This window comes from Rhyacophila brunnea, unplaced genomic scaffold (genome assembly GCF_057557595.1).
Source record: "Rhyacophila brunnea isolate RB1 unplaced genomic scaffold, BYU_Rbru_1.0 scaffold_17, whole genome shotgun sequence".
Lineage (NCBI taxonomy): Eukaryota > Metazoa > Arthropoda > Insecta > Trichoptera > Rhyacophilidae > Rhyacophila > Rhyacophila brunnea.
Window position 1 is genome coordinate 15,745,464 of NW_028232827.1, and position 26,761 is coordinate 15,772,224.

Sequence of the window (26,761 nt, forward strand, 5' to 3'; positions counted from 1 at the left end):
ACATATCTTTAAAAAAAAAAGTTGTCCCATAAAGGGTTAAAAGACTTGCACTAGGCTTACTGCTTAATTGCTTACTTCTAGTAAATTTTGTCGTAATTAAGTGAGATACTCATGGCTTAATTGGTAACGTACATTATCGCTCATCTAGTGGTTAGAGATCCAAGTCCCGTGGGTGTCGTTTTTTTTTTTTTTTTTTTAATTTTTTCTACAAGGTGTACTGTATCTCTGAGGTGTTTTCAAATTATGTTTACCAAATGTATTGTATTTTCAATAGTTGGTTACATATTGGTATTTCTATTTTTAAAAAATATATATTTTTTAAGTCATATTGTTAACGACTTGAATTCACAACTTGACGGCTTTAGAAACAAATGGCAGTTTCCATTCTTCTAAAATATTGTTGTCATAAAAAATGTCATATTTTTTCCTTATGGATTTAATATCTGAAAAAGTATTATTAAATGATTGTATACTAATAATAACATATAATATTTTAGAATACGTTTTCCAGAAATTCTACATATTATTATGAGAAAAAATATGCCATTTTCATTACAACGTTTTTTACAATGTTTTTCTTAGCTCGTATTCTTAATTGTCCAGTGGTTGTTTATCCGGTACAAGTCTTGCAATCGATTTTTAACTAACTTCCCGACTAGCTAGCTATTTGAAACTTTTGAAATATATAAAAACACGATGCCAATGCATTCTTTTAATACTTTTAGCCATATTTAAGTAGAATTGAATTCATTTTCAGTTAATTCTGTTTTGTATGAAAAGTTATTTCGGAAGAAATCTGTAATCCAATCTTGTTGCTAGGGTTCTGGGGTCCTAGCAACTAAATTATTAATATATACGTGCGTTACTATGGAAATCAATATGAGTGTCAAAATGACATTAAGTATTATTTCTATGAAATACATTTTTTTTGATCGTTTAAGCTAGTCAAGTCAAGTTTATATATTTATATTTAAAACGTTGTATATAAAAAGTTCATTTTATCTTGTAATTATTATACATATTTACATTTTCCAAATAAATGAAGACTGCCGTTTTTATTTCTAGAGCCCTCATTTGTAAGGTTCATTATTTTGAATTTGAATAACTGTTCTTTGTTTTGTATTTGTTTTCTAGGTGTTGATAAATTCTCATTGACTTGACGTGATATTATTTAGGAGGCACTGGCCAAAACTGATTGCAAACATTAACCCATCGATCGCAGAGCACGTGCGTTTGACAGTTCCATTTTGATAATCAGAATCGTGTATTGATTTTATCAGCTGTACTTACTTATACATATGCCATACAATATTATGCTGTGGACTTCGCATTGGAATTTCGGTGCAATAACATTTTTATTGGAGTTATTTTTTTTTCTGCGATTTCTATTTTATAGGCAAAGATTTAACAAAAAAATGCTAACTAGATATTTGAGTAAGTGAAAAGCAAAAGAGCTGCTCCACTTCACTATATATATTTATATTCATTAATATTATAATAATATGTGCATAAAAATAGTCACATTGATTTGAGGGTTGTCTTTACCATGTTTGATTCTAAATACATATATCATAATACCGGATTAATAGTCACTTACTTAACACAATCACTGCGTACCTTTTAATTAATTTTTAATTACCACATTTATATAACATGTTAATTGCATCTAATGGCCGTTTAACGGGAACACGGTAGCTGTGTCGTCCGCGTCGAACGAGTTAACCTAGTAGGTCCATATTCTGGGTCAACATATAACTGAGTTATTATTTCAAATTCCTTTAATATTGGTGACCATTTTTAGAATAAAGGAACGATTCACAAGATTTGAGAAAGATTATTGAACAAACATAATTTGAAAACACGTCAGAAACAACTAGAAAAAACGAAGGCTTAAGAATAAAGGTTAATATATTGTAACTATTATTTGTACCATAATTGAAATCACGCCGATCGCTAAAATTAACTCCGTTTGAGAAGTGCATAAGTTGTATGGATACTAGTTAATTCCTCGTAATTAGGTAGGACGCCAGTAGCTCAATTAGCAAAGCATATTAGCCCGCCCGGCGTAGTATTTTTTTTTAAAGATTTTTTACAGTAGATATGTACATAACATTACTAGACTAAAACACGTAGTTTAAAAAAAAAGATAAATAAACGATTTCAAACGCTTTTTATGGTTAGGTAAAATTTATTTTATAGACTGTGTTGTTATTATCCAAGAAAGAAATAAAATGAATGTGAAACACATTTTTCCACAGCCGGAAAGGTGAGAGTAAGCGAAACCATGTTTATAGTATCAAACAATAATAATTTTAACTTTATTTTTGCAACGCGTTAATGTGACAATGTAGTGAGATTGTCGCAGTTACGAATGATTTTACACAGAGGTGTATCAAACTTTGTTAACACGAAAATTGAGTATAATTTGCTTACCTGACTGCATTCTGTTGCAAGCTGAAAATAATATAAACTCGTTAAACGACATACAATTTATTCGGATATAATTAAGTTTTACGTTTGCAACATCTGTCGTTGCGTTATTGATATCTGTTAACTCAAGTTTATGGAAATATACTTATTAAGCAATGCCAACTTTACAGAAATAAAATTGAAATCAAAATATTTAATTTAATTTATAATCATATGAAATATTGATTAGATCTCCGTAGTAATGTTCTAAATACGCCAGTGTAGTTTTTGGATTCGATAGCAGTTACCTAAGCCTCGGCTCAGATATGCCGAATTCCGCGCGTTAAGAAAGACGGGGTCAGGACTCAAAAAAAATAATAAATAATCTTCCAGCCCAAATTGAGAAAATTTTAACCTAAATTCTTTAATTATTTCAGAATATCGATAAAATCATTCAACGAATTAGTTGCGAAAATTCGAGAAAAAAAATATTTTCTGATATTCTTATAAGGGACCACGCGGCTTCCATGCCTCTGTTCTACGCGGATAAGTGTGAACGAATATTAGTTTCAAATCAAATTTATTTATTTTACATATAATGAACATAACAAATTATAAATTCAAAGCGTTCACGACATGACATAAAATAAGTTTTAATAATTTTTAAAAATAAAAATACAGAAAAGTGTGAGTTAATAATACAATAAGTAATAAAACAAGAAATAAAATAAGAAAAGAAATAAAATAAAATAACAAAAATAATAAAATAAAAGTACATGGAAGTACACAGAGTGATCTTTGATAGACCCTATCTTAAAAACTTATAAAACAACGTCCACCTAAATTCACCCTCACGTAAGTGGAATATATCAATATCCGAAGCGATTTCATTAAACATGGTTATTGCCCTCCCAATTGGCATTACTAATGGAAGGTTAGTTCTGCACCGTGGGAGAACAAACAACGGATGCCCTCGATTCCTAAGGTAATTATCAGAGACACACAAGCCAACACTACCAAGAATGGCAGAGTTCACATTTACGCCGCGTATAAGTTTGAAAAAATATGTAGCTAAATAAAGATAGATTATAGATGCTGGTACTAATTGACTCCGCGTTATTCAGACCACGCGGTTTGTTTACACGGGGAATCCACCGTGTCTGAACCGAGCTTTATTGTTAATATTAAATTACTTTCGATTTTTTTTATGATTTCAAAAGGATCATTCTTAGGCCTTCACAGAATAGAGTTTGTATTAACAGATTTTTGTTTTTACAAGAAATAGATGATAGCCACTTGCTCAACATATTGGATCTATACTTTGTGTCCAAACATATATTGAAAAACAATGCCTCATCCAATATTCGAATCCATCACCCCTTGACATTATAAGCCGACACTTTACCGTGGGCATAGAGAGATGACTCAATATAAATTTCGATACAGTTATTAAATTTTTGGTTATGGCAGTATTTTTATATACAATGGACAACATGAAGTGCCAATTTGACGAATAGATAGTTACATCAAGCGCGGTTTCTGCTTATTTTGTTGATGACAATGTGCCTCCATACGAATAAATAAATAAATTGAGAAAATATTTTAAATTGATAATGATAATTTATTGAAAATATTCTGGAAAGAATTTACAATAATTTATCAAAATATATTTTTTTTTATATTGAAATTGAAGATTAGACTTTTATGGTCAACTTGTTTTACGATATAATCTTAAAAAGAACTTTTTTTCGTTTTATCGTTCAATTTCAAATATATATTCAAAGGTTTTCTATTCGACATTTTACTTGGTGAGATGTTTCGCTCAAGATTATATTTGCTTTTAGATTGATGTGAAAGATTTCTAGTTGTGGTTTTTATTATATATATTTATTTATTTAGTCTTTCGATTATATTATTTATTAAATAATGAATATTATAAATAATTGTAGGTCAAACAATGTTGATAATGAAATATAGTATACTGCCAGTAATCCGCCGCTCGATTATCCGACAACTACTATAATCCGCCGTTATTTTTACTAGTTGAAAGCGCAAAATCAAGTTTTATAATTCGCCGGTATTCGATTGTCAAATTCAGTAGTACGCCGAGTACAAGTATACAACGCAGATGAGACGGACTTGTTTTGGAAACTTCTCCCTCGTAAGACGTACGTTCATCGCGAAGAAAGTAATGCACCAGGGAGGAAAGTGCCCAAGGACCGAATCACAATTATTATGCCGTGCTCCAATGCAACCCGGACACACAAACTGAAGTTTTTGGTCATAGGGAAAGCCAGGAATCCTAAGCCATTCCAGAATATCTGCCTCACTGAAAAACTTTACCAGTGATTTACTGTTTAATATTTAGTTAATCAACTTAGTTTATAAATATGTATAATTTAGTAAATATTTGATTTTGATTATAAATAAAACCGTAATTTGCTAGTACAAATTTCTCAAAAAAAAACTATGTTTACGAAATGCCTGTTTTAATTTTTAGCATATTTTGTATGTATGTACCTACTATAAATCGCCGCTTTCACTAATTGGACACTTGTCTGGTTTTTGGGGTGGCGGATTACTGAGAGAGTACTGTATTACGTATGTCAAACAATGTCAAATTGTCCAGCGGGAAACACGTTGCAATTTTTTTAAATATTGAATAGGTATTCTTGAAACTATCATAGTGTCTAGTTAACTCTCGTTATATTATAAATTTCTTTTTTTTTTCAAATTGGTTTATAATTACGCATTCATAAATATTAACATTTGATTTACTGAAAGTGAATATTGCATACTAACGTTTTAAATAATCCAGTATTTGCGACGTTTTTCATAATGGTATTATTAATGCAGAACTATTCTAACTTACATTTGAAATTTTTGAGGAAAGAGTTTTTTGAAAGAACTTACTGAAATTATTTATTACCTTAATGGATAAATATACTCATAATATTATTTTATTAGAATTATTGATGAAAAAAGTGGTAGGTACATAAACTTGTCTATGTAAATAATAAATAACTGATGTAGGCTGTTTCAAAAAACTCTACGGTAATATATTTCAAATGTTAGTTATAATAGTTCTGCATTCAGCTGTATGCTCACACTATCAGTAATCAATGTTATGTTTCAATAGGTTGTATCTCAAGGAAAAACTGTCAAAGAATTAAGAAACAGGTTGTAATTTTATTTGCTTTAAATATGCATTCTTAAGTTTGCAAAAGTGTTTAGTTATTATTTGTCGTTGTATCCATTTATAGTAGTTTTTTTTTTTAAATTAACTTCATAATTAACTAAGATCGATTTTTTAATAAGAATATTTAAGTATATTTTTACACCAACAATGGCCGCGCGGCTTAAGAGTCGGCCTATAGTATCGTGGGTCTTAGGTTAGAGTCCTGGGTCTGGAAAGTACACAAATTATTTTTAAATTTGTGTACGAGTCAGAGTATGGACCTAATAGGTTGAGAAAGTGGCTGACATCCATTTCTCATAAAAACAAAACCTGTTAATGCAAACCACCACTCCGTGGAGCCCCAAATATGATCCTATTAGGATCGGACATGGTCAGAATGAAATATTTATACTATTTGTTGACATTAAATTGGATCAGTGGTGTCCCATGGGGGTAGGCTGGTCATGCGTTGCATATGACCGGCATTATTATAAAGGGCGGCGAATGACGGAACGAATACACAAAATTGAGAGCAATGACAGTTTCCATGAAGTAAACAATGCTATGACTTAATTATAAAGTATCGACATCTTAGTTAAAAAAATAATTGATGCATAACAATCCTGACAACATTACTATTATTGTATTTTAATATGCATCGTAATTCATATTGTAATGTTAGTTTATCGCACATTCTTTTTTCACAAGGGTGCCTACAACCATGGCAGACCTCCACGCTAAAATCATCTCGGTTTGAGAGTAGGTTTTGTGAAAATGCTCTAATCATCAATATTTGGTATGTATTAAATAATATGTCAATTTAAATATTTTGGTATATATTTAAGATGGCTCATATTAAATAATAAAATAGGTAAATCGGTAGGTACATAATAAATTTATAGACAATTCTAAACTAAAGACATCATTGAAAATTCTGACTTTTTGATATATTGTGGATTACGTGTAATTTGGCTATCTGTTATAGGGTTTAGGACGATTCGGCGCCGGAACAACTAGACGCCACGCAATCAAATAAAATAGATTTTGTTAATTATAGGTATTTTTAAAATATACATTAATATGATTATTTAAATTATTATAATATTATTTAATATGAGAATTTAAATATGCACACAAATAATGATTTAATTGTTCATACTATGTTATAAGTTTCAACGATAAGAGAGTTCTTTTATTTTTATATAAAACCTCAGGCATAATAATTATCAATCTGCAATAAAAAAAACATTAGGTATTTGAGAGCAAAATTAATTAAAACTAACTAGTAGTAGATAATTATAAACTAACTAAAATTCCTAGTCTACTTTATGTATCAAATCGTACGTCTATTTATTTCATTCGACAGTGCGGCGCCCAATTATCCTGGCGCCCAGTTGTCCCAGTCCCTTGTTATAAAATAAAACTAGCCTTTTTTTAATATTATTACATTTATAAAAATATATTGTATTGTTATAATGTAATTTAGCTATATTGATATAATTTATTTGTGGGTATATATTATCTAGACATATTAATTTAAATTAAGCCAAAAGAAAAAGAAGAAGAAAAAAAGCAATTAGCCCCAGGGAAATTTATGAAGATTAATGAAGTATTCTCTATGGACTTATTTAATTAAAAATACCATCGCAGTTTCTTTTTGATACTTAAACTAGATAAAACTTGCGGTTTAAAGTAATCACGATTTTTAATGAAACAAGTTTTCATGATTATTTTTTCTTTTTATCGATTCTTACAGCTTTATTATATAGGCCTTTTACGTATTATTTATTATATTGATTTTGTTTACATAAAGACCCAAGAAGATGTATCCTTTTTATTGAAAGCTTTTCGTTTTGTGAGATATTGAAAAGAAATTGAGAAAAAGCTTATCAGATAAGTACCTCCTATCTACTTAAACCATATTCATAACATGCGAGTCTTCAAAATTCTATAGCTAATTATAATATGTGTAGGTATACTGATTTATATTCAATGAACTTAAGTTTTTCTTTAGAATTATATGAAAATAATACAATTTTGTATCAAACTTAATTTTTTTATTTGTAAGAATTTAATTGTTTTCGCTGTTATTTTTTTTTGTAGCAAGAAAATAATTAACTTCTAACAAAGTTAGAAATCTAAAGAGGTCATTTAGTCGTTGTTTTAGGTACTCTTGAGGTATTCAGAGGACTGGAGAATATATCTTATGTACTTACTTGGCAAAATCTAGGATATCAATAGTTTCATAAATATTAGCTTATTAGTTGGTTGAGCTTTTGTGGACTGTAATTTTGAAGGATGCTTGTGGATTCCAGATGTGGGGGGGGGAAGTGATTTAAAGAAGATGCCAGGCACTGACTTTTGATGTTTAGAGGGCTGTCGTGTGCACTGGAGCTGTTCCCGTGTCATGCATTCACGCAATAGTAGCTAAATAATTTTGGAGGGTCACTCTCATTGTTACCGGTAGTTCCAGAAGTATCCGACCTGACGTATAGATAGCAGTTGTTGTTTGAAAATAATGACCATGATAGTAAGTACCAATCTTATAAAGCCTAAGTTTGAAGTTTGACGACGCTACGTGAACAGTGAACGCTCTCAGTGAATTTGTTAACATGGAAAAAATTGGTCATAGTTATGTGATACAATACTTTCATTTGAAAAGCTTGAGTCCAACCAATATCAAAGCGGCGCTAGATTCTACTTTGGGGGTATCTGTTCCTTTGTTTACAATAGTAACCTATTGGGTGGCTGAGTTTAAACGAGGCTGTACGAGCTGCCAAGACGAACATCGCAGTGATCGACCAAATGAGGTGACCACGCCAAAAATGGTGACGAAAATCCACAAAATGGTATTAGATGAACGTCGACTGAAATTGCGTAAGCTAGTAAACATAATAAGCATTTCAAAAAGTGCTGTACATCACATATTGACTGAAAATTTGGAGATGAGAAAGCTATGCGCAAGGTGGGTGCCGCGATTACTCACAATGGAACAAGAACAGCATCGTGAGGATGTTTCAATCGAGTGTTTGCCAAAGTTTCACAGCAATAAAGCAGAGTTTTTGCATCTATTCATAACCAAGGATCAAACATGGATCCATCACTTTACACGTGAGATGAAAGAACAGTCAAAACAATCGACTAAAAGGGGAGAATCGGTTCCAAAGAAGGCGAAGACAGTTCCATCTGCAGGCAAGGTCATGGCGTCAGTTCTTTGGGATGCGCGTGGAATAATTTTCATTAATTATCTTCAAAAAGGAAAATCAATTGACGGCGTGTATTATTCAAACTTATTATAGCGTTTGAGTGATGAAATCAAGAAAAAACAACCTTATTTGGCGAAAAAGAAAATTTCGTTTCATCAGGACAATTCGTCAGTTCACACATCCGTTATCGTGATGGCCAAAATTAATGATTTAAAGTTCGAATTGCTTCCTAACGCACCCTGTTCGCCAGATTTAGCCTCCTTGGATTATTTTGTTTCCAAACTTGAAAAAATGGCTCGGTGGTAAAAGATTTGCCAACAATGAAGAGGTGGAGTCTGCGGTTGATGGCTATTTTGAGGAGCTTGACGATTCTTACTATAAACAGGGTATCGAAGCTATTGAACATCGCTGGAAAAAGTGTATTGACCTAAAAGGAGACTACGTAGAGAAATTTACAAATTTTTCTTTTAATTAATCTTTGTTAGGTCGGGTACTTCTGGGACTACCCTCGTACACTTATTTATACTGCGTTAATATAAATGATGATGATGTTTGTTAAAAAACGTCCCACCGTCCGTATAATCGATCAATTTTATTGAGCTGTGAGAATGGCGGAGAATTTTAAATTTATAACATTAACAGAGTCTTGTTTTAGATCAATGCATCGGTTTAAATGTTCTACAAAAGCATTGCAATGATCGCAAGTTAATATATTTTTTAATTAACTCTTTCTTGTATTCAACGAATAATTCACAAGATTTAAGAATGGACAACATAAAATATTGGAGAAATCCGTGACGTCGGTTAGTAAATAAAGTAGTAGGTACCTACTTTGATTTAATAAACAAAAGCCTATTGCCAATAGTAGCTTGATTTGGAAGAGCGCTGATGAGCAGGTATTAAAAGCCAATAGTTAAAATTTGTCGTAATTAGTATGTCACCTTGTAGCATAGTAGGCAACGCGCACGGGGTGTAAACCCAAGAGATGCAGGTTCGATTCCTGCCAGATGTCTTACTTTTTTCAAAAAGATTTTTTCTATTGGTTATAATATATTTTCTCAGAAGTGTTTTTCAAAATAATATATGTTGTCAGTATTTTTCAATTATAGTATTGCTGCATACTGTAATATTGTCTATAAAACAGTACAGTAAGATGTGCAGTAGAAAATAAAAGAAAAGTTTATTTTTCTCTACAGTAGAGAAGTCACAGTAGGTATATTCTCGTACGTAGCACCAAATAGCAGTAAACAAAATGCGAGAAGTAACAGGTGAGAAAGTCGATTTGTATAGTAAACTTCTTCTGGTGTAATGAGAATTTCCTCAAGCAATGGAGGCACTCAAAACTTTTGTCGCAAGTTATTTTCTCCAAAAGCGTCGCGTGACAAGAATGGGTGAAGAATTTAAATGCGTTTGTTGCTGGCTTGGCTATGAAAAATATTCACCTATTATGTTAACGATGTTGACTTTACGTGGAAATGTCTATATTTCTGTAGTATTCGAGAAAAAGTACATAAATTCATTGGGAGTAAGTGACTTTTTACAAAATGTGCAGGAAGCTAAAACAACTAAATATTTTAATATCTCGTATCTGACTATGCACACACATGCTTAATATTATATAGCATGCCAATAACACGTAACGTAAAAAGTGGTAAAGTAAAGCACATAACGCCTAATATAATGATAACATCCAATAAAATCTGATATATTATACATAATACATATAAAGATAAACATCTAAATTGGTTATATTAATAATTACAGTTTTACCTTTTAAATAATCCGAAAGTGACATTTTGAAGCTGAATTCAACATACGTCTTGCAGCACGCTTGGCACTTTCGAGGCAAGATACGGGCTATTACAGGCTTATTCTTGCAATGTTTATATACGGGAAATTATTACTAAAATGGCTGTATCATTTTCGTTAAAAAACCTACAAATAGGGGAAATTTGCAGTCGGTGGGCAGTATTTTTGTTATTTTTAGTACGTTATTTTTGTCATATAGGTCAGATATAGGGTATTAAAATTAAACCATATTCTATATGTTGATTATTGTCAAAAATTATATTTAAAAACCTTAAGATAGCATTCTTTTAGCTCAGCTGTTGGGTAGAAAAAGCTAAAAGTGCGTAAAAAAGTACATCAGTGGTTGTACTTTAGTATTTGACTAATAAAAATATTTACCTATAAGCTCTGAACTGCGTTAATTGACTGTAGGTAATCAAAAATGAGCTTTAAAATTTAAGTACGTAAGTTATTGTTAAATTTTAAACTGTAGAATACAACTAATTTCATGTTCAGCATAAATTTACTTACGGCGGTTTTCACTAACCATAAAAGTATAGCTGCCTGAATATATCCTGAAGTAGAAATGCTATAAAACTCATATTAATAAATAAATAAACATGGCAAATTAGTAAAAAGTATTGCACTCCATTATTTTAAAAATTATTTATATTTAGACTGGCGTCATCGCAGTAAGTGTTGTTTATAAATAAAAACAATAATAAATAACACTATGTAAGATCTCTGTATAATTCGACAGATTATGGTAGAAATGCCTATTATTTAAATAAAAGGTAGAGTATAATATTATACACTTCATAACTTTGCACTCAGGCTCTAAGGTGAAAATGATGTAATATTATATTCTAAAAATATTTTTTTACAATGTTTTATTTATTACTACATTTTATAAAAGTACAAGTGACTATCATTTCATCTAATTTTATGCGAGGTAAACAGGCAAAGAGGCATATCAGTGTTGTAAAAAGTGCAAACAGGTGCAAAGTTATAAAACGTATATTCTACCTAACTATTCTCTCAAAAATGAAATAATATTATTATGACACGTTTACTTTTATATGTGTACTAATTATTGATGATATGAATTTTAAGATAAATATGACCGAATAGAGGTGTAATCGTTTCAAAGAGACAGATTTTATTAGACTTAATTATAGTAACGAAACACATCATAGAAACATACAGGTCTAAGAAATTGCAGAGATGCATATAATATATATATATATATATATATCAACCTCTCTTAGAATCGTACCCAGAACTCCTGGTATGAAAAGCGAGTGCTTTTGGCATTCGACATCGAGAGTTATAATTATATTACAATATATATTTTATAATATATATAATATTATTATAATTATATAGCAATATTATGTACATTCAAATATATAATACCAATTTCATTCAAGCCATCGGATCTCGCCGGGCAGGAAGCAGTTGAAATTACTTAATATTCTAGCAAATTATTATCTGAAGCAGATTTGGAAAGCTGATGCCAGCGTATCTATTGTTCTGGGCGTATTAGCAATAACTTCTGTTTAAATATTGTAGTCGCACTTCTTACTTTATAAAATTATTGATTGATTTAATATTATCAACTAATGGATTGAGATATATGAACTTATTTTATATAAAATTATAATATTATTATTTTATAAATATACATAAACCAATAAAAACAATATATCATTTTACTAAAAATGGCATAAAAAGATGGTGCATATTATGCATTCTCATTCACCGCGGAATATTTAATTACTATTTAATTACCACATTTAAAAAAATGCTAATTATATCTAAAGGCCATCTTATGCCGTCAGCGCTGTAAGGATTATAGAATAATAGAAACAAATACATACAAAAGTAAGCGATATGATAAAGGTCAAACTAATGAAATTGCAATGGCTTTGACATGTTAGTGGAAACCGCTGGACAAATTCAATAATACAGAGGTACCCAAGGTGCATTAAATGACTACAGAGCCACTCTAAAAATTGTTGGATCGACGGATGTAAATGGTAGCAAAGAGCTACGGACCTAGAAAAGTAATTGGAGATAAACTAGGCCTTCATCTAGCAGTTTATTGACCTTGGTAAATCTAAAAATGATTGAATCTTTTCGAATTTGATAAAATGAACAAACTAAAACACGTAAAGTACGCATGGATGGCATTATTGCGTTAAAAACGACGTCACCGCGAGATGTTTTTATTTTTATTTTTCAACGGTGCCATTCAACTGACTTTATAGCGGGTTGAAAATTTTCCTCCGCTTTTTCTTCAGCCATCTACCTTGTCCCACTTGGTGACCGCTTAACCTATTTCCGCAGAATTACATTTTTTAATTAAAAAAATTCCCACAGTCTTCGCTGAGTAACCTGTCGACAGGTCGAGATTTTGATTGACACAAAAAAGGTTATGATAATATTCGCGGACGACTTAATTTTAATGTTTATTTCTCTTGCACGTGCTTGTCTAGAATAATTTTGAGTAATCTATATGCAGCTATTCAAATTTAGAAACAACGTTAAAATTGTAAAAGATCAAGGACTGTGGCACACCTGTAATATTATTATTTCAACTGATGGTTTTGAGATTTTTTCATTAAACTTTTATTAAAATACATATTATAAACTATTTTTTTTATTCAACGAATAATTCACAAGATTTAAGAATGAAACAGCTTTTTTTGAACATATATACTTTGAAAATAACTGTGAGAAATACATAACCACTAAAAACAATCTTTTTGAAAGACACAACGAGGGTAAATATGTTTATACAAAGCTACCCTTATCTCATAATGGATAATGAAGTACTCCGAAGCATCCTCTCTTAGGATCCTTTTGTCAACTAATTTTTGTCCATGTATTGCTATATATATTTTATAAATATGTAGTTAAAAAAAACCATTTTACTCGACAGTAGAATGAAGCACTCTCAAAAAACCAATCATCGTTTTACTGGTTTGTATTATTGATTTACATGTTTAAGTTGTCTTGATTTTCAAAATTATCGGCTTTTCTCTGTATATTTAGAAGTTTGCAATATTTTAGAACATATTTTTATGTAATGGTTATTATTAGTTATTCATAATTTTCTGTGAAATAAAACAATGCAAAAACTACACAGTAAAAAGCACATTAAATTACTTTTAATTTTATTATATTTTCTTCCATATGAACTAACTAATGAAACATCTGACCAAGCATGCATACTGGCAATAATTCCGCGCTCTTTTTCATTATAAAAAACCCACGCACGTGTTAAGTTGACCGCCTTTACAATACAAGGTTCACAATAAATGTTTGCATTTGTAATTTACTGCCAGAAAAAGCTTCAAAATGTAAATGAGCAGGAAGGTTAATATTTTAGCGAAAAAATGCCGGCTCAACAGCTAAGCAATAAAAAATATCTTTAACAGAGAGGGCGGAGTTTGGCTTAAATCGGGTGTATTATTTCGTTTTCATCCGGCGATTTATGCAAGTCGGGGGTGGTTTTTTTGGCCCATTGAAAATATACATTTTCATATAATATGATAAAAATATATATTTTGTACGATATCAATAATCGAAAGTAGCTTCTTTTCACGGCTGTCAACATTAATAAATAATAATTGTATATTGATTTATTGCTTTATTTGCATACTCTTTTACGTGGCGCGAACTTACTGTGAGCTCACATGCGCTCACGTGACGTGATCTTGGTGTATTTTTAGCATTAGAAATATTACAACCTATAGACTTTTTTTCTCAAAATACACCCATTATGACCAAGCGGTTACTGTGCCTGCTTATAATGCCGTGGGTCCCGGGTTTATATCCCGTATCTGGCAAATTTAACACGTTGTTTTTAAATGTGTATTTAGATTCAGACAATTGACTGAATAGGTTGACTAAGTGATTAACATCCATTTGTCGTAAAACAAAAAATCTGTTAATACAATCTCTCTATACTCTGTGAAGGTCAATAAATGATTTTCTTTTGAGTAAATATGGTTTATTTAATGAAAAAAATAAGTTCATATGGTTATGGCCATGTAATCATATATATCCACTCACTAACATCGAAAATAATTAACATGGTTTTTTTCATTTCTTTCTACAGAGAGACTGAACGTCCTGTACGAGCGCAATTGGACACGCCTCGTGCACGCACAGCTGAGGAGGTTCGAAAAAGCTGTCGTAGCGGGGGCACGAGCGGACCGCGATCCTCAATGGGGGTTGCCTGGAAGCCTTCTTTATGCACTCACCCTTGTAACAACAGTTGGTGAGTAGAAAATAAAAGAACAGTTAGAAAATAAACTTTAAATTATCAGGACGAAGAAAGTTAAAACTTTCTGAAGAGATATCTTAACTCATATATTATAATATATCAAATATTATAATATAATATAAATTGGAGGTCCGATGCACTGACCAATCGATACCCTAGTTCTATGGGGAAACAACTCAAAATACCGTGTTCTAAGATAATGGCGTTGGAACATTTTACTCAGATTCTCATTACAATTTTAAAGCCTTGATTTGTGAAGAAAATGTGTTTATTTTTATTTAGTTCAATAATCAATGAACTTCGCAACACATAATGAAATTTTACAGTTTTTCAAATATAAAACTCAGACATTCCCGTTTATAATTAAATTAATGATTAATCCCATAAAGGGTTATTCGATTTTATGACCCGTTGAAGACATTTTTGGTACAAAACCTTAAATTTTTGTGTTGTTTCCTTATAGGACTAGGGTGTCACAATGTTGAGATCCCTTGCAATAACAAAAACCATAAATTTCACCTATGAATTCACCTACCTAGTACTAAATACTAAATATTACATTTTTTGGTAAATGTTTAGCATTTTTGTCTTAATAAATTATATGCAATGTAAAAAAATTATTGGTTTTCCTTAATCTATGATTTTTATTCAAACAAAAAATAGGGATCTTGATATTTTTCAGTTTTAGAGATGTTTCGAAAATACACTTATAGGTTATTTTATCCGTATTTTGTAAAATCTATTAAAAATAACCGAACACAGTTAGTCATAGAATTTATATGTTGTTAGTAAGTATGCACAGGTATAAGTTTTGCATTAATTAAGGGGTGCATTTTTTGGTACTGCGTGGGTGTTAAAACACGTCGAAACACGCCCCTGAAATTATAAATGTATCTCTTACCAGCTAGAATCACACGCTGTAACTTAAGTAAGTAATAATTATTATTTAAAATGACAGGGTTGCAACGTCATAATGTCAGTGGTTTATTTTTGTGTGTGCGTATCTGTTTGAGTGATTTTAATATAGGCCCTTTTGATTTTAGATGTAAGAATTTTGTTATGCTTTGGATATTTTATTTGTGAAAAATTTTCATCGTTTAATATTTTGTGTATAATTTAATAATTATTGTATAAGTAACTGATTAATTGAACTATTTGGTAGCACTGTATAAATCTTCTGATGAATCGCTTGACGTCAGCTGCATCAAAGAAAATCACTGATGTACCTATAATTATATATTATTAACTAAATTATGGTGGTAGATGGATAAGTCGCGAAGATCTGGTCGACCTCGTCTAAGACGGTGGGATAGTGTCGAGTTTGATTTAAAAACTTTGTGCGTCCTAAACTGGAGGAAAGTGGTTTTGGATAGACCTGAATGAAGACAGATACTGAAGGAGGCACAAGATAAAAATGTGTAAACAATATTAAAAAAAAAATCGGTAATGGAATAATCCACCCGATATCCTCCGGTTTGGTTTGATGTACAGCTAACATTTTTCCGGGCAGACATACTGGTTATAGGACTTCAAGATGTGTCCCGTGGTCTCAATCTCATCCCACTTGCATAATAAAGACTTAAAAGACAGTTAATGCCAATACTGAATTAATTTGGTTCATACATTATGATATATTTGGAAAGAAGCCTAATATCAAGAAATTTGTCTAGTAGATTCACTGTTAATAGGGAGTTCCCCGTGCATTATGTTTGCTTTTCTTTTAGTTATATACCTACATAAAGAACGCTGATTTTCAAGATATTTAAGTTCTGCAAAAGTACTAGTTGTTAACGAAACGCAAATGACTCAGAGAAATGAAATCCGCTTAGAAAGATCTTTACCGAGCTGTAGACTGACCACGCCAGTGTTCATAATGATATATGTACACATTTACAATTTCCAAAAAACAGTTTAATTTAAAATGTAAGAAAGTACGCTGTCCATAATATGAAAAGTTACCTAATTATTTAAGACCTTTGTAAGACTTACGGCTATTAGACATTTTGCAAGAAAACGACCATTATAAAAGTCTCAACTCTGTGAAAGTTACGAAGTTATCAAAACCACTTAAAAATGCACCCCACTTACTTTAAAGGGTTAAATAAATACTTGTATATTTACGGTAAATATGAAATATTTTTCTGTAAGAATATTTTCTCATCGTAATTCGATACAATGCGATAGATTTACACAATAGTGCTGGCATTTATTTCATAATCTTATACATATATTATATGATCATCAGCCGGGGTCGATCCACTTCTGGAAGAAGGCCTTCCCTAGCTCTCTCCACTTTTCTCGGTCCCTAGCTTTTTGCTGCTACCAACATCCACCAAACTTTATGAGGTCGTCTATCCAGCGGATTTTAGGGCATAACTGTTGTTGTTTAGTGCCCCTTGGGTAACACTGTATGGCGGCATTTGTCCAGCGGTTGTCCAATTCGACGAACGACATGTTCGGCTTATTGCCGTTTAATCTCGTTAGCGACCTCTATCACATCACGTACTCTTGTCTACTTCCTTATCAATTGGTTTCTTTTATGATCTTGGCGCGGTATGCCCAACATGCACATTTCCATTCCACGTTGTGCTAATCGTAATTTTTGAATTTGAAACGCATACGTGAGCATTGCTAGCACACATTGGTTGAACACTTTACGCTTAAGACACAATGGGAGGTCACTTTTGAAGATACTATTCAGGCGCCCAAATGCACTCCATGCCAGTTTGGTTCTGAGAGCAATCTCGTCACACCTACCATCGTCAATTGACACTTGTTGTCCAAGATAGACGTAGTTGTTCACTCGCTCGATTTGAATGCCATTAATGAGGATTGTTTTTGGTTCAGTAAAGCAGTTTATCATTACTTTTGTCTTTGAGACATACATATAGGTAAATCATATCACAGTGGCACTACTTATAGGCGATTTGCGGATGTATTCGAATTGTTTACTACTATTTATATTTCAATTCTAGGTTAACAGGTTTGAGGTTATGTTGAACTTCATCAGAATAATCACTCATTTTATAAGCTCGTATTCTTGTTTGTTGGGTACAGTGTAAATTTGGTAAAATTTGGTTTGTGTGTCCAGTATAAATTTTTTCTTGTTTGTCCAATCTTGCAATCGCTTTCAACTAACTTCCCGACTAGCTAGACATTTGAAACTTTTAGAATATATTATATACAAATATATTATGAACAATGCATTCTTTTAATATTTTTAGACATCTTTAAACAGAATTGAATTCTAAGTTATTTCAGAAAAAATTCGTTACTAAGGGGGTCCTAGCAACTAAATTATTAATATATACGTGCGTTACTATAGAAATCAATATCAAATGTCAAAATGACATTTCAGTATTCTATATTTATTAATAAATAGAATCGTCAAGTTTATATGATTCAACAGAAAGTTTAAAAACGTGGTATATCAAAAGTTTTTTTTATCTTGTAATTATTTTTTCTCGCTTTTTATGGTTCGTCCCATCCTTCGGGGGAATTCCATAGAAAATTAAGCACCAAACGCACCATCTCCCTACAATCAATTCATTGGACTCGGAAGACCAACAACATCGATAAGTAAGAAACATCTTTTTCTGTTCATCAAAATTTGACACGCTAAGGGGTGAAAAGCTCTGAGAGTGGATTGTGCAGTACTCTCGACCAAAACTCCTCCGCTGTGATTTTAATCTTGAAAGGAAGCTTATTATTATGATCTGAAAGGGAAGTTTTTCTTTATAAGTTTGTGTGTTGATGGCTGCTTACATTTGTAATTTCAAATAATCTGTTATAGCAAAGAATACTACTACAATTTACTTTTACTGTACCCACGGTGCCATTGTATAATTATTTACTTATACGCGCTTACGCAAAACGATAAGAATTTATTTACCTTAGCAACATGATGACCAATGAAAGTTATATCAGAAAAAAAGTCAAACGAAGAAGCTGTTATGATGGAACATATAAATATTATTATTCTTCTCGTGCCATCCACTATCCAGTACGGTATTTGCTTTTTTATCTAGTACACCTGCTCTCATTTAAATACGGACATTATTAAACAATGAAATGTGGCGTCAGCCACTGCTATGTTTACTGTTGATATGAATAATGAGTTGGAGAATGCTGCACTTTACTCATAATAAATAAGCTACTGTATTTTTCTGGTTTATATACTGCGCATAACTTCTCGGTATTTACATAATATCCGTGGTGAAGGCTGAAGGTAGGCTGTGGTGATTCGACATAAATAGTTCACAATAAACTTTGTCAGTCATACTTAGGATTTATTTTCATTGAACTAAAAATTCAAATTTAAGATGGTATTGGTTAGTTTTTAAAATTCAATTAAACCATAATAAATATTACATAACAATATTATTTTATCCATAGAATATTTATAATTATGCCATTTATTAATCATACATTTTTTTTTATTTTATTGATAAAAGAATATTTACTATAGGATAAGGTTTGTTTGAGGCAAGAATCTAATCGATTTTTAAAAATCATTTTCCATTCGTATTTTTGTTCAATAAAAACAAATAAGTATGACTGACAATGTGTACATTATTTTTATCTGATCTCTACAACTTGCCGCTGCTATAAAATTATTATGGTTTGGTCTTAGAAGGGTTTAATTAAATTGAATTCCTATATCAATGAAAACAAATACGCATAACTGACAAAGTTTAGTGTGCACTAAGTATGTATAATTTCCACAGTCTACCTTCATCCTTCGCCATTTCAATATACATATATATAATTAAAGGCAAAATAACTGGTTTCAAAATATATATTAAAATATATATATTCAGCAATTTGGTTCAGAGAGCTGGAAAGTATTAAAATTGAATGAGAATGATTTGACAGTTTTGGAGAGAAAAATTGTACAAGAAATCTGTAAAAGTTAAGTCGACAGAGTTCATACATCGTCTAAGAATGTCAATGGCACTGTTGGTCAGAAATCGTGTGAAACGTTGATTTTTGGTTCATCGGTATCCACGATTGGCTCTTTGTAGTGGATGATTATCGAGCTTGAAATTTTGATTAGTGATACCCGGATCCACTCTGGTTGTAATGAAAAATACGATTATGATGATTAGCAGATTATAAAATAGTAAACCACATAAAATAATTTTATAAAAATTTTTGTGAAGTTTTTAAAAACAAACGGTACGGATTAGCTAAAAAATTCAAGTACATTCAAATACCTAACCGATTTTTTTTAAACAGTACATGTTCAAACACGCGCGTTAACATCATTTTACTCCCTACTTCAATTATAGTTTGTCAATTTATGGCTACGGCCGTATGTTGTAGCTTAACCACTGGGGAATGCCAAAAGAAATGGCGTATTTCAAAAAAACACTACCTTATTCTTAGGTCAATAATTATTATAAAGCAATCATTATTCGTAAGATATTTATCACACTTGAATGGTAAAAGACATAGTTTTAGAGATTATCAATATAATTTTTTATCGTAAATATTTCACTATAATAATGTCAATATAAAGTATACTGATATATAAATGCGTTTAAAAATTAATAAATGTGAATAATCTTAACAGCACTGCACATTTATGTACTGAAATATGACTATATATTCTAAAACATTAGAGCGAGAGGTTTGAAAGAATACTATTTTATGTAATAAAAATACTTTATGCAGTCATCAAATGTTTAAAATAAATATAAAGGATAATAAGGCTTCAGAATTATGTAAATAGATTATCTACAATGTTTAAGGTATGTCCAGGATCATGCTTTGAAAATAGAACATAAGCTTCATTTTAACCTACGCTGGGCATGTCCCCCCTTAATGAAATATACGTTCGTTACGGCTTGAAGCCGAAAGTAGACGAAGAAGTTTAACAAGTTTCTATTGACTATTTAGTAATTTTAATTGATTTTGCTCCTAATATAATGTTTTTCATTGCGGATTGAGAATTATTAGGCCTGACGTTTCATAGTTAGATTAGGTTACGTTAGGTTTAACAGTAAAACAAGTCTCTTCTCGTTGGAACTTAATTTAAATATGCACAATTAAATCATTCTTTGCATATTTAAATTCTCACCAAGTATTAAATAATATAACAATATATAATTAGTATTAAATATGTATTTTAAAAGAAAATACCAATAGTTCACGAATTTTTGAATTTCATTCGATTACGTAGCGCCGAGTTGTCTCGGCGCCGAATCGTCCTAGACCCATTTTTTACGTTTATAATAATGAAAAGATCGCAATATGTGTATAATTTTATTATATTATTATATATCACTTGTTGATTTTTAAGTTGCTTTCTTATTTTGAGAAGCGTTTTACATTATATTCAAATATAACAAAGAAATTATTAAATTTTAAGAAATCTGTATGAAATACCAAGTTGAATTGCTTTTTTGTTGTTGAAAGATACATCTTTTGCTTTGTTTCTATGTTTATTTAGGATTCTTTTATACCTACTACCAATACGTCATTGTGTGCGTATGTTATTTTATTAAAAAAAACAGGATATGGTTTTACACCAATATCATTAAATTTAACTGTAGGTATTCAATAAAATGTTAGTTAAAAAGAATATTGTAATAATTCCAAATAAATTATCACTGCAATCTTATCTAGTATGTACATACTCTAAAATATAATTTTATTATTTAAAAACAGTTCAAGTATATTATTATTAGACAAAAATTATTTTATAATATAGTACTTTCAATTGCCATTTATGTATTATTATTTTTGTTAGATCAATAACAGATTATATCTCATAATTTTAGTATGAAGACAAAACAAAGTAACTTGGTATAGGTACAAATAATCTCTCATTCGTCGACAAAATAATTAGTAAATAATGATAAATAAATATATTATATTGCGAAATTATAACGGTAACGAAATGTGCGTCAGGGGATTAAACGAAATTTTATAGCACAGTAAAAGATGGGTTAAGATTGATATTATATAGATATGAAACTTCATGAATCGATTCTTAGTATCAATTGAATCCTGGCATCGGTTTCAAAATTAATTAAGGTCTAATGTCATCTTTGTTCACAATTCAACAGCCCAGGGCATGCCCCGGGTTCCTCTAGTTGCCGTACAAGTTATTTATTGTTAGGCATATTATATTTTTAACAGTTGATTAGCCGTAAATATTAGTTATGGACGTATTTATGTTTCAATCGTGAGTGACTGATTTGAACGTTCGCCCGGTCGCATATACAAAATCGTCTCATCAAATCAGCATAAATCAACACTGCAATGTTTTAACCCTCTTCCGTGCGCAGATGGATAGCTAACACGAGTAAAAAGTATCTGTACATGCGCCGATGCAATTTTTGTTGCATGACAAGCAGATGTTTTTTCTACCAAAATATCATACTGACGCAGTACTACATAAAGTGTTTTGTGAATGACAACTAAATGACATCGACAAATTCGACGTATTGGAATGAGTCGATATGAGCTTGTATTTGTAATCCAGCTTATTATTTTTTAATTGTAATGTATTGTAAAATTAAAATAAGTAATAATATTTCCTTTTTTATTAGCCATCAAGCCTTTATTCCATTAATTATAGATACAATAAAATGTGGTAGGTAGGTTGGCGTTTATTTGTATTCTTTTAAATAATAAATGTCTGTAAAACTTTTGAAGTTATAGATTATTACATAATATTATTATTGTGTAAAATTACACAAAAAATATGTATATATTTTTTGTTAGATTTCGACTATACAATGTCTGAGGCAATTAGTCTCAAAGAAGATTACCTCGGTAATCCATCATTTTTAGATAAGCGCGAAAAACCGTCATGCACATTTAGCACTGCAATTATTAGAATAACAGTTAATAATTAAAAAATGCAACTGGAAAAATAGACTTTTTTTAAAGATAATAAAAAGTTTCGTTTAAAATTGGTCGAAAAACATTAAAAATGTCGACAGACTACTATAACCGGCATTGCCATCAACTTCCAGTTTAATTTTATTTTTCTAATAAACGAAGCTGAATTTGATACTTTATGAATGCTATTATATACAGGAGTAAAGTACTTCAAAAATCACTTCTGTACAGATCAGAATCAAGATTTATCCGATTTTGAAATTAGATGCGAAAGAAAACTATAGTGTAAGCAGATTTTCTGACAAAAATAATAATGTATATGGAATAATATAATTAAAATTATTAATAATGTAGCGTGGTATATCAACCTTATCTTTTTTTCTGTTCTTTTTATTTTAATACCCAGCAAAGAAGGAAAGAAAAACGAAAACGCATGACGTTAATAAGGATTGAATAAATAAAGAACCAATATCGAATGTCACTCACGCCAATCCATACAATCCATCCGTCAGCTATTTATATACCATCCTGAATCCCTCTTTAGTCTTTACATACAACGGTGTAGCAGACCATACTGTATTATTTTTTTCTTGGAAACACTACATTTTTTATTTCGTAGGTAATGTGGCAAAGATTGCCTGTTGAACATAGTTAAATTGTTAAACTCTTCTTCTTCTTGTGGCGTTATCTTTTATCTAATGTGGCAAACAACTTCCAGTTACCTCCCCATTGTGAGACATTTAAGTTAATTGTCCTACCAAACCACACCCGCCTCACACCAAACCCTATCGTAATTAGGCATATCTTTATTGTTTTACTAGTCAAGATCGACTATAATTTAGATATTTTTCACATTGTAATCTTTTGCTATATTAATGAATTAAGGTTATTTAGTTTTACATCGATTTCGGATGAACACGTCGGCGTATATCAACTGTTCTTAGACGAGTGAATTCACTATCGACCGAGAGAGTTAGTTTTATTTTCTTGTCGATACAATATGTTACAATAAGTATGTTGTACTAATCATGAAATTTATATGATTCTAAAGCTCACTTTACATTGGCAGATTTTCAGACCAACAGTCTGACCGGACCCTTTGCCACGATCGTCCCGATCTAAAATATCCAAATTATCTTTGAGCTTCCAAAAGTGGCTGCACGTGCGTGCCCAGTCTTGCGTTTGGCATAACAACACAAATTTGACGTTTAAGTAATGAAATAAAGGGAGGAGATATTATTCATTTTTAACAAACACAAATAATACAAAACAAGAATAATATTTTAGTAAATACAATCAACAACTCGTTACTTGTCTAAAGGTCATCTCCAATTAATTGGTAATTAAAGTCGTATGTGTACGTAATATGCACTTCGCCGTATCACACTTAACCGTGAATTAATATTGTATCGGAAATATATGGTCGTAAATTAAAGACCGTCCAACCTCTTTGGATTGTATAGTACTCTGATAAAATTCATGTCTGAATAAAACACGGTTCTTGTCTGTTTACAGGAAGCCAGCAGCAAACAAAATTTGAAAACAGTCGATATACTGGATTATTTGTTAGGTTAGGTTTTATGTTGAATTAGATTAGGTTAGGTTTTCATTCTTGAATACAGGAATTTTGCCAAAATCAACTTTGAAAATTGGCGCTGTTTCCGCCTGGCTTCCTATAAACTAACTTGTACCTAAAACACTTATAAAATACGTAATAAAAACTACCGAAATACAAGGGAAAGTAGAAAATATGTATGTTATTAAATTAGAAATACAGAATAACGCGTGATTTGTTCATCTTGGTGCTATAAATAGAGATGACCATGTAGTATACGGTCACATCTTTCCTATAAGAAAGCTCACAGCGAACTCTGCTACGGTTGAATATAATACGTACAATTTACATGTAACCATTTAAAGAAACAACATAATGAGAGACGACTGTTTAGTTTTTTTGTTAACTTTTTAACCAATCAAATCAAACGTCAACAAGATCGAGTTGGTAGCTAAATCGTTCCGTGAAATTATTATTTAAAGTCGACAATCGTTGAATCTGGTTGGATCTGCAAGTTTAGTGGTGTAATTAAGCCTTAAAAGGTGTTACTGTCTAAAACAAGTATTTTTTGCCAGCATTATAATATTTTACCAAATAAGTCAAGATACAAATTAAATGTTAAATAGGTAATCGTTCGCCATTGTACCGTGTTTTCAAAAAATAGTGTTACATAAGTGTAATAAGAAGCCTTTGTTACAGAAGTTGATAAAGATAGTAGGTATACTAATTTTAGTCTCATAATTAAGAGCATACATGAGTGAAACGGCAAATAATTTTCAACAGTAGGTGGAACAAAATTTCGCAGTCGTCGCCAATCGGAGACTTACAGTTGAGGTGTGAGCACGTCAATTTGTTTTGTGATGGCGTCGGAGGAATATATTCTTAAATCGTGTAAAGATGACTAAAAAACGTTCCGCATGTACTTGAAAAAGAAAACATGTCAATGAACATACTATTATTATTACGAATATAATAATAAACATAACATTAAAAGGAAGCATGTTGAATTTTTATGACAAATTATATTTTATTTGGCTCGCGTCATTTGCACAATCCGCGCATCGCCTAGTCACGATATTTTTAGACCATGCCTCAACTGGAGTATAGCCTTAAGAGATGTTGCTGTCTACAACAAGTATTTTTTGCTAGCATTATAATATTAAACCAAATAAGTCAAAATACAAATTAAATGTTAAATAAGTAATCGTTCGCCATTAGACAGTGTTTTAAAATATTGTTAAATAATTGTAATATGGAGCCTTGGTTACAGAAGTTGACAAAGATAGTAGGTATACTAATTTTAGTCTCTTAAATGACGTAGGCTGCTTACTACATTTCACAAATCGAAATATTCTGCCTATTAGGTAAACTAATTCGACAACACAAAGCGGTATGTGAATGTATTATACGGCGGTGTTTCAAATAGTTGTAAGTACAACATAGCAATGTTAGCAGGAATTTAGCCAATTAAGAGTTTGCTAATCGCATAGACAGATGTTTGGGTAATTGAAGACGTGCGTGCATTAGCCCTTAAGGTAGCATCGATTAGCTAGGAAGAGGTGTAGAGAGGAGTTTAAAGCTACTTGAAAGGCCGTTTAGTATGCCTTGTACATGTCGTAATAACGGTGGTCAAAAAACTAATAATAATTTACGAAATTCCTCCAAGCCTGTTTGATCATTATTAGTGTAGGTAATTCAACAACTTAAATTGTCATGCGTATCGTTCATCATCATAGAAAAGTCTTATGAGGCGAACACATTTCCATCATTTCACGTGCTGTCATGTTGATAAATTCATTAGTCTATGGTTTCGTCATTCCGCAATATATTTTGAATGATCACTATCTCTATGATTCCAAGTATGGAAAGTGCCAACTCGAGTATATCTCTAAAGAGGAGATCGAAATTGATGTCGCAGTTATCGATCAACAAAAAAGGCAGTCAAATTACGTACGGTATGTACGGAAATTTATGTTTTTGCGCGCGATTTTGAATAAACATTTTTGTAGTATTATTTAAGTTTACAAAAAATATCTTACAATAATTCTTGCTTGGTAGATAAAAATACACATTGTCGATTACCTACCCAAACCAAAAATGTAATTTTCGATCTATAATTTTATCGTTGTCTAATCTGGAGATAAAAATTCTAAAATAACGGAAAAAATAAATTTGATAAGGCAACAACAACAATGCTTCACATTTGATATGTTGAATTATATTTTGAAGAAAATCCAACCAGCAGACCATAATATGCGTAAATGCCAAACATAAATAATAATCTAATAAAAAATTCATAGACGAGGTTTTGTAGTGAGTCAAAAATGTGTAAACAATATGCAGAAAAAAAAATCATCTACTCGTCCAGTTGGTCCGATATATGTGAGATTACCTTATTATTGTTCTGGTCATTTAACACGCATTTCTCAGTGTTTTATCATACAAATAATACCTAGTCAGTGTATTACTTTTGGCTG

General features: G+C 31.1%; 1 protein-coding gene across 1 annotated transcript in view; it reads left to right on the plus strand.

Moving 5' to 3' along the window:
* The window catches only part of LOC147073759 (uncharacterized), a 383,820-nt gene that overhangs the window by 260,988 nt on the left and 96,071 nt on the right, over positions 1–26,761 (plus strand). Inside the window, exon 2 of the mRNA XM_085944678.1 lies at positions 14,708–14,869. Coding sequence (XP_085800804.1) covers positions 14,708–14,869 — 162 coding nt within the window. The remainder of the gene's footprint in view (positions 1–14,707; positions 14,870–26,761) is intronic.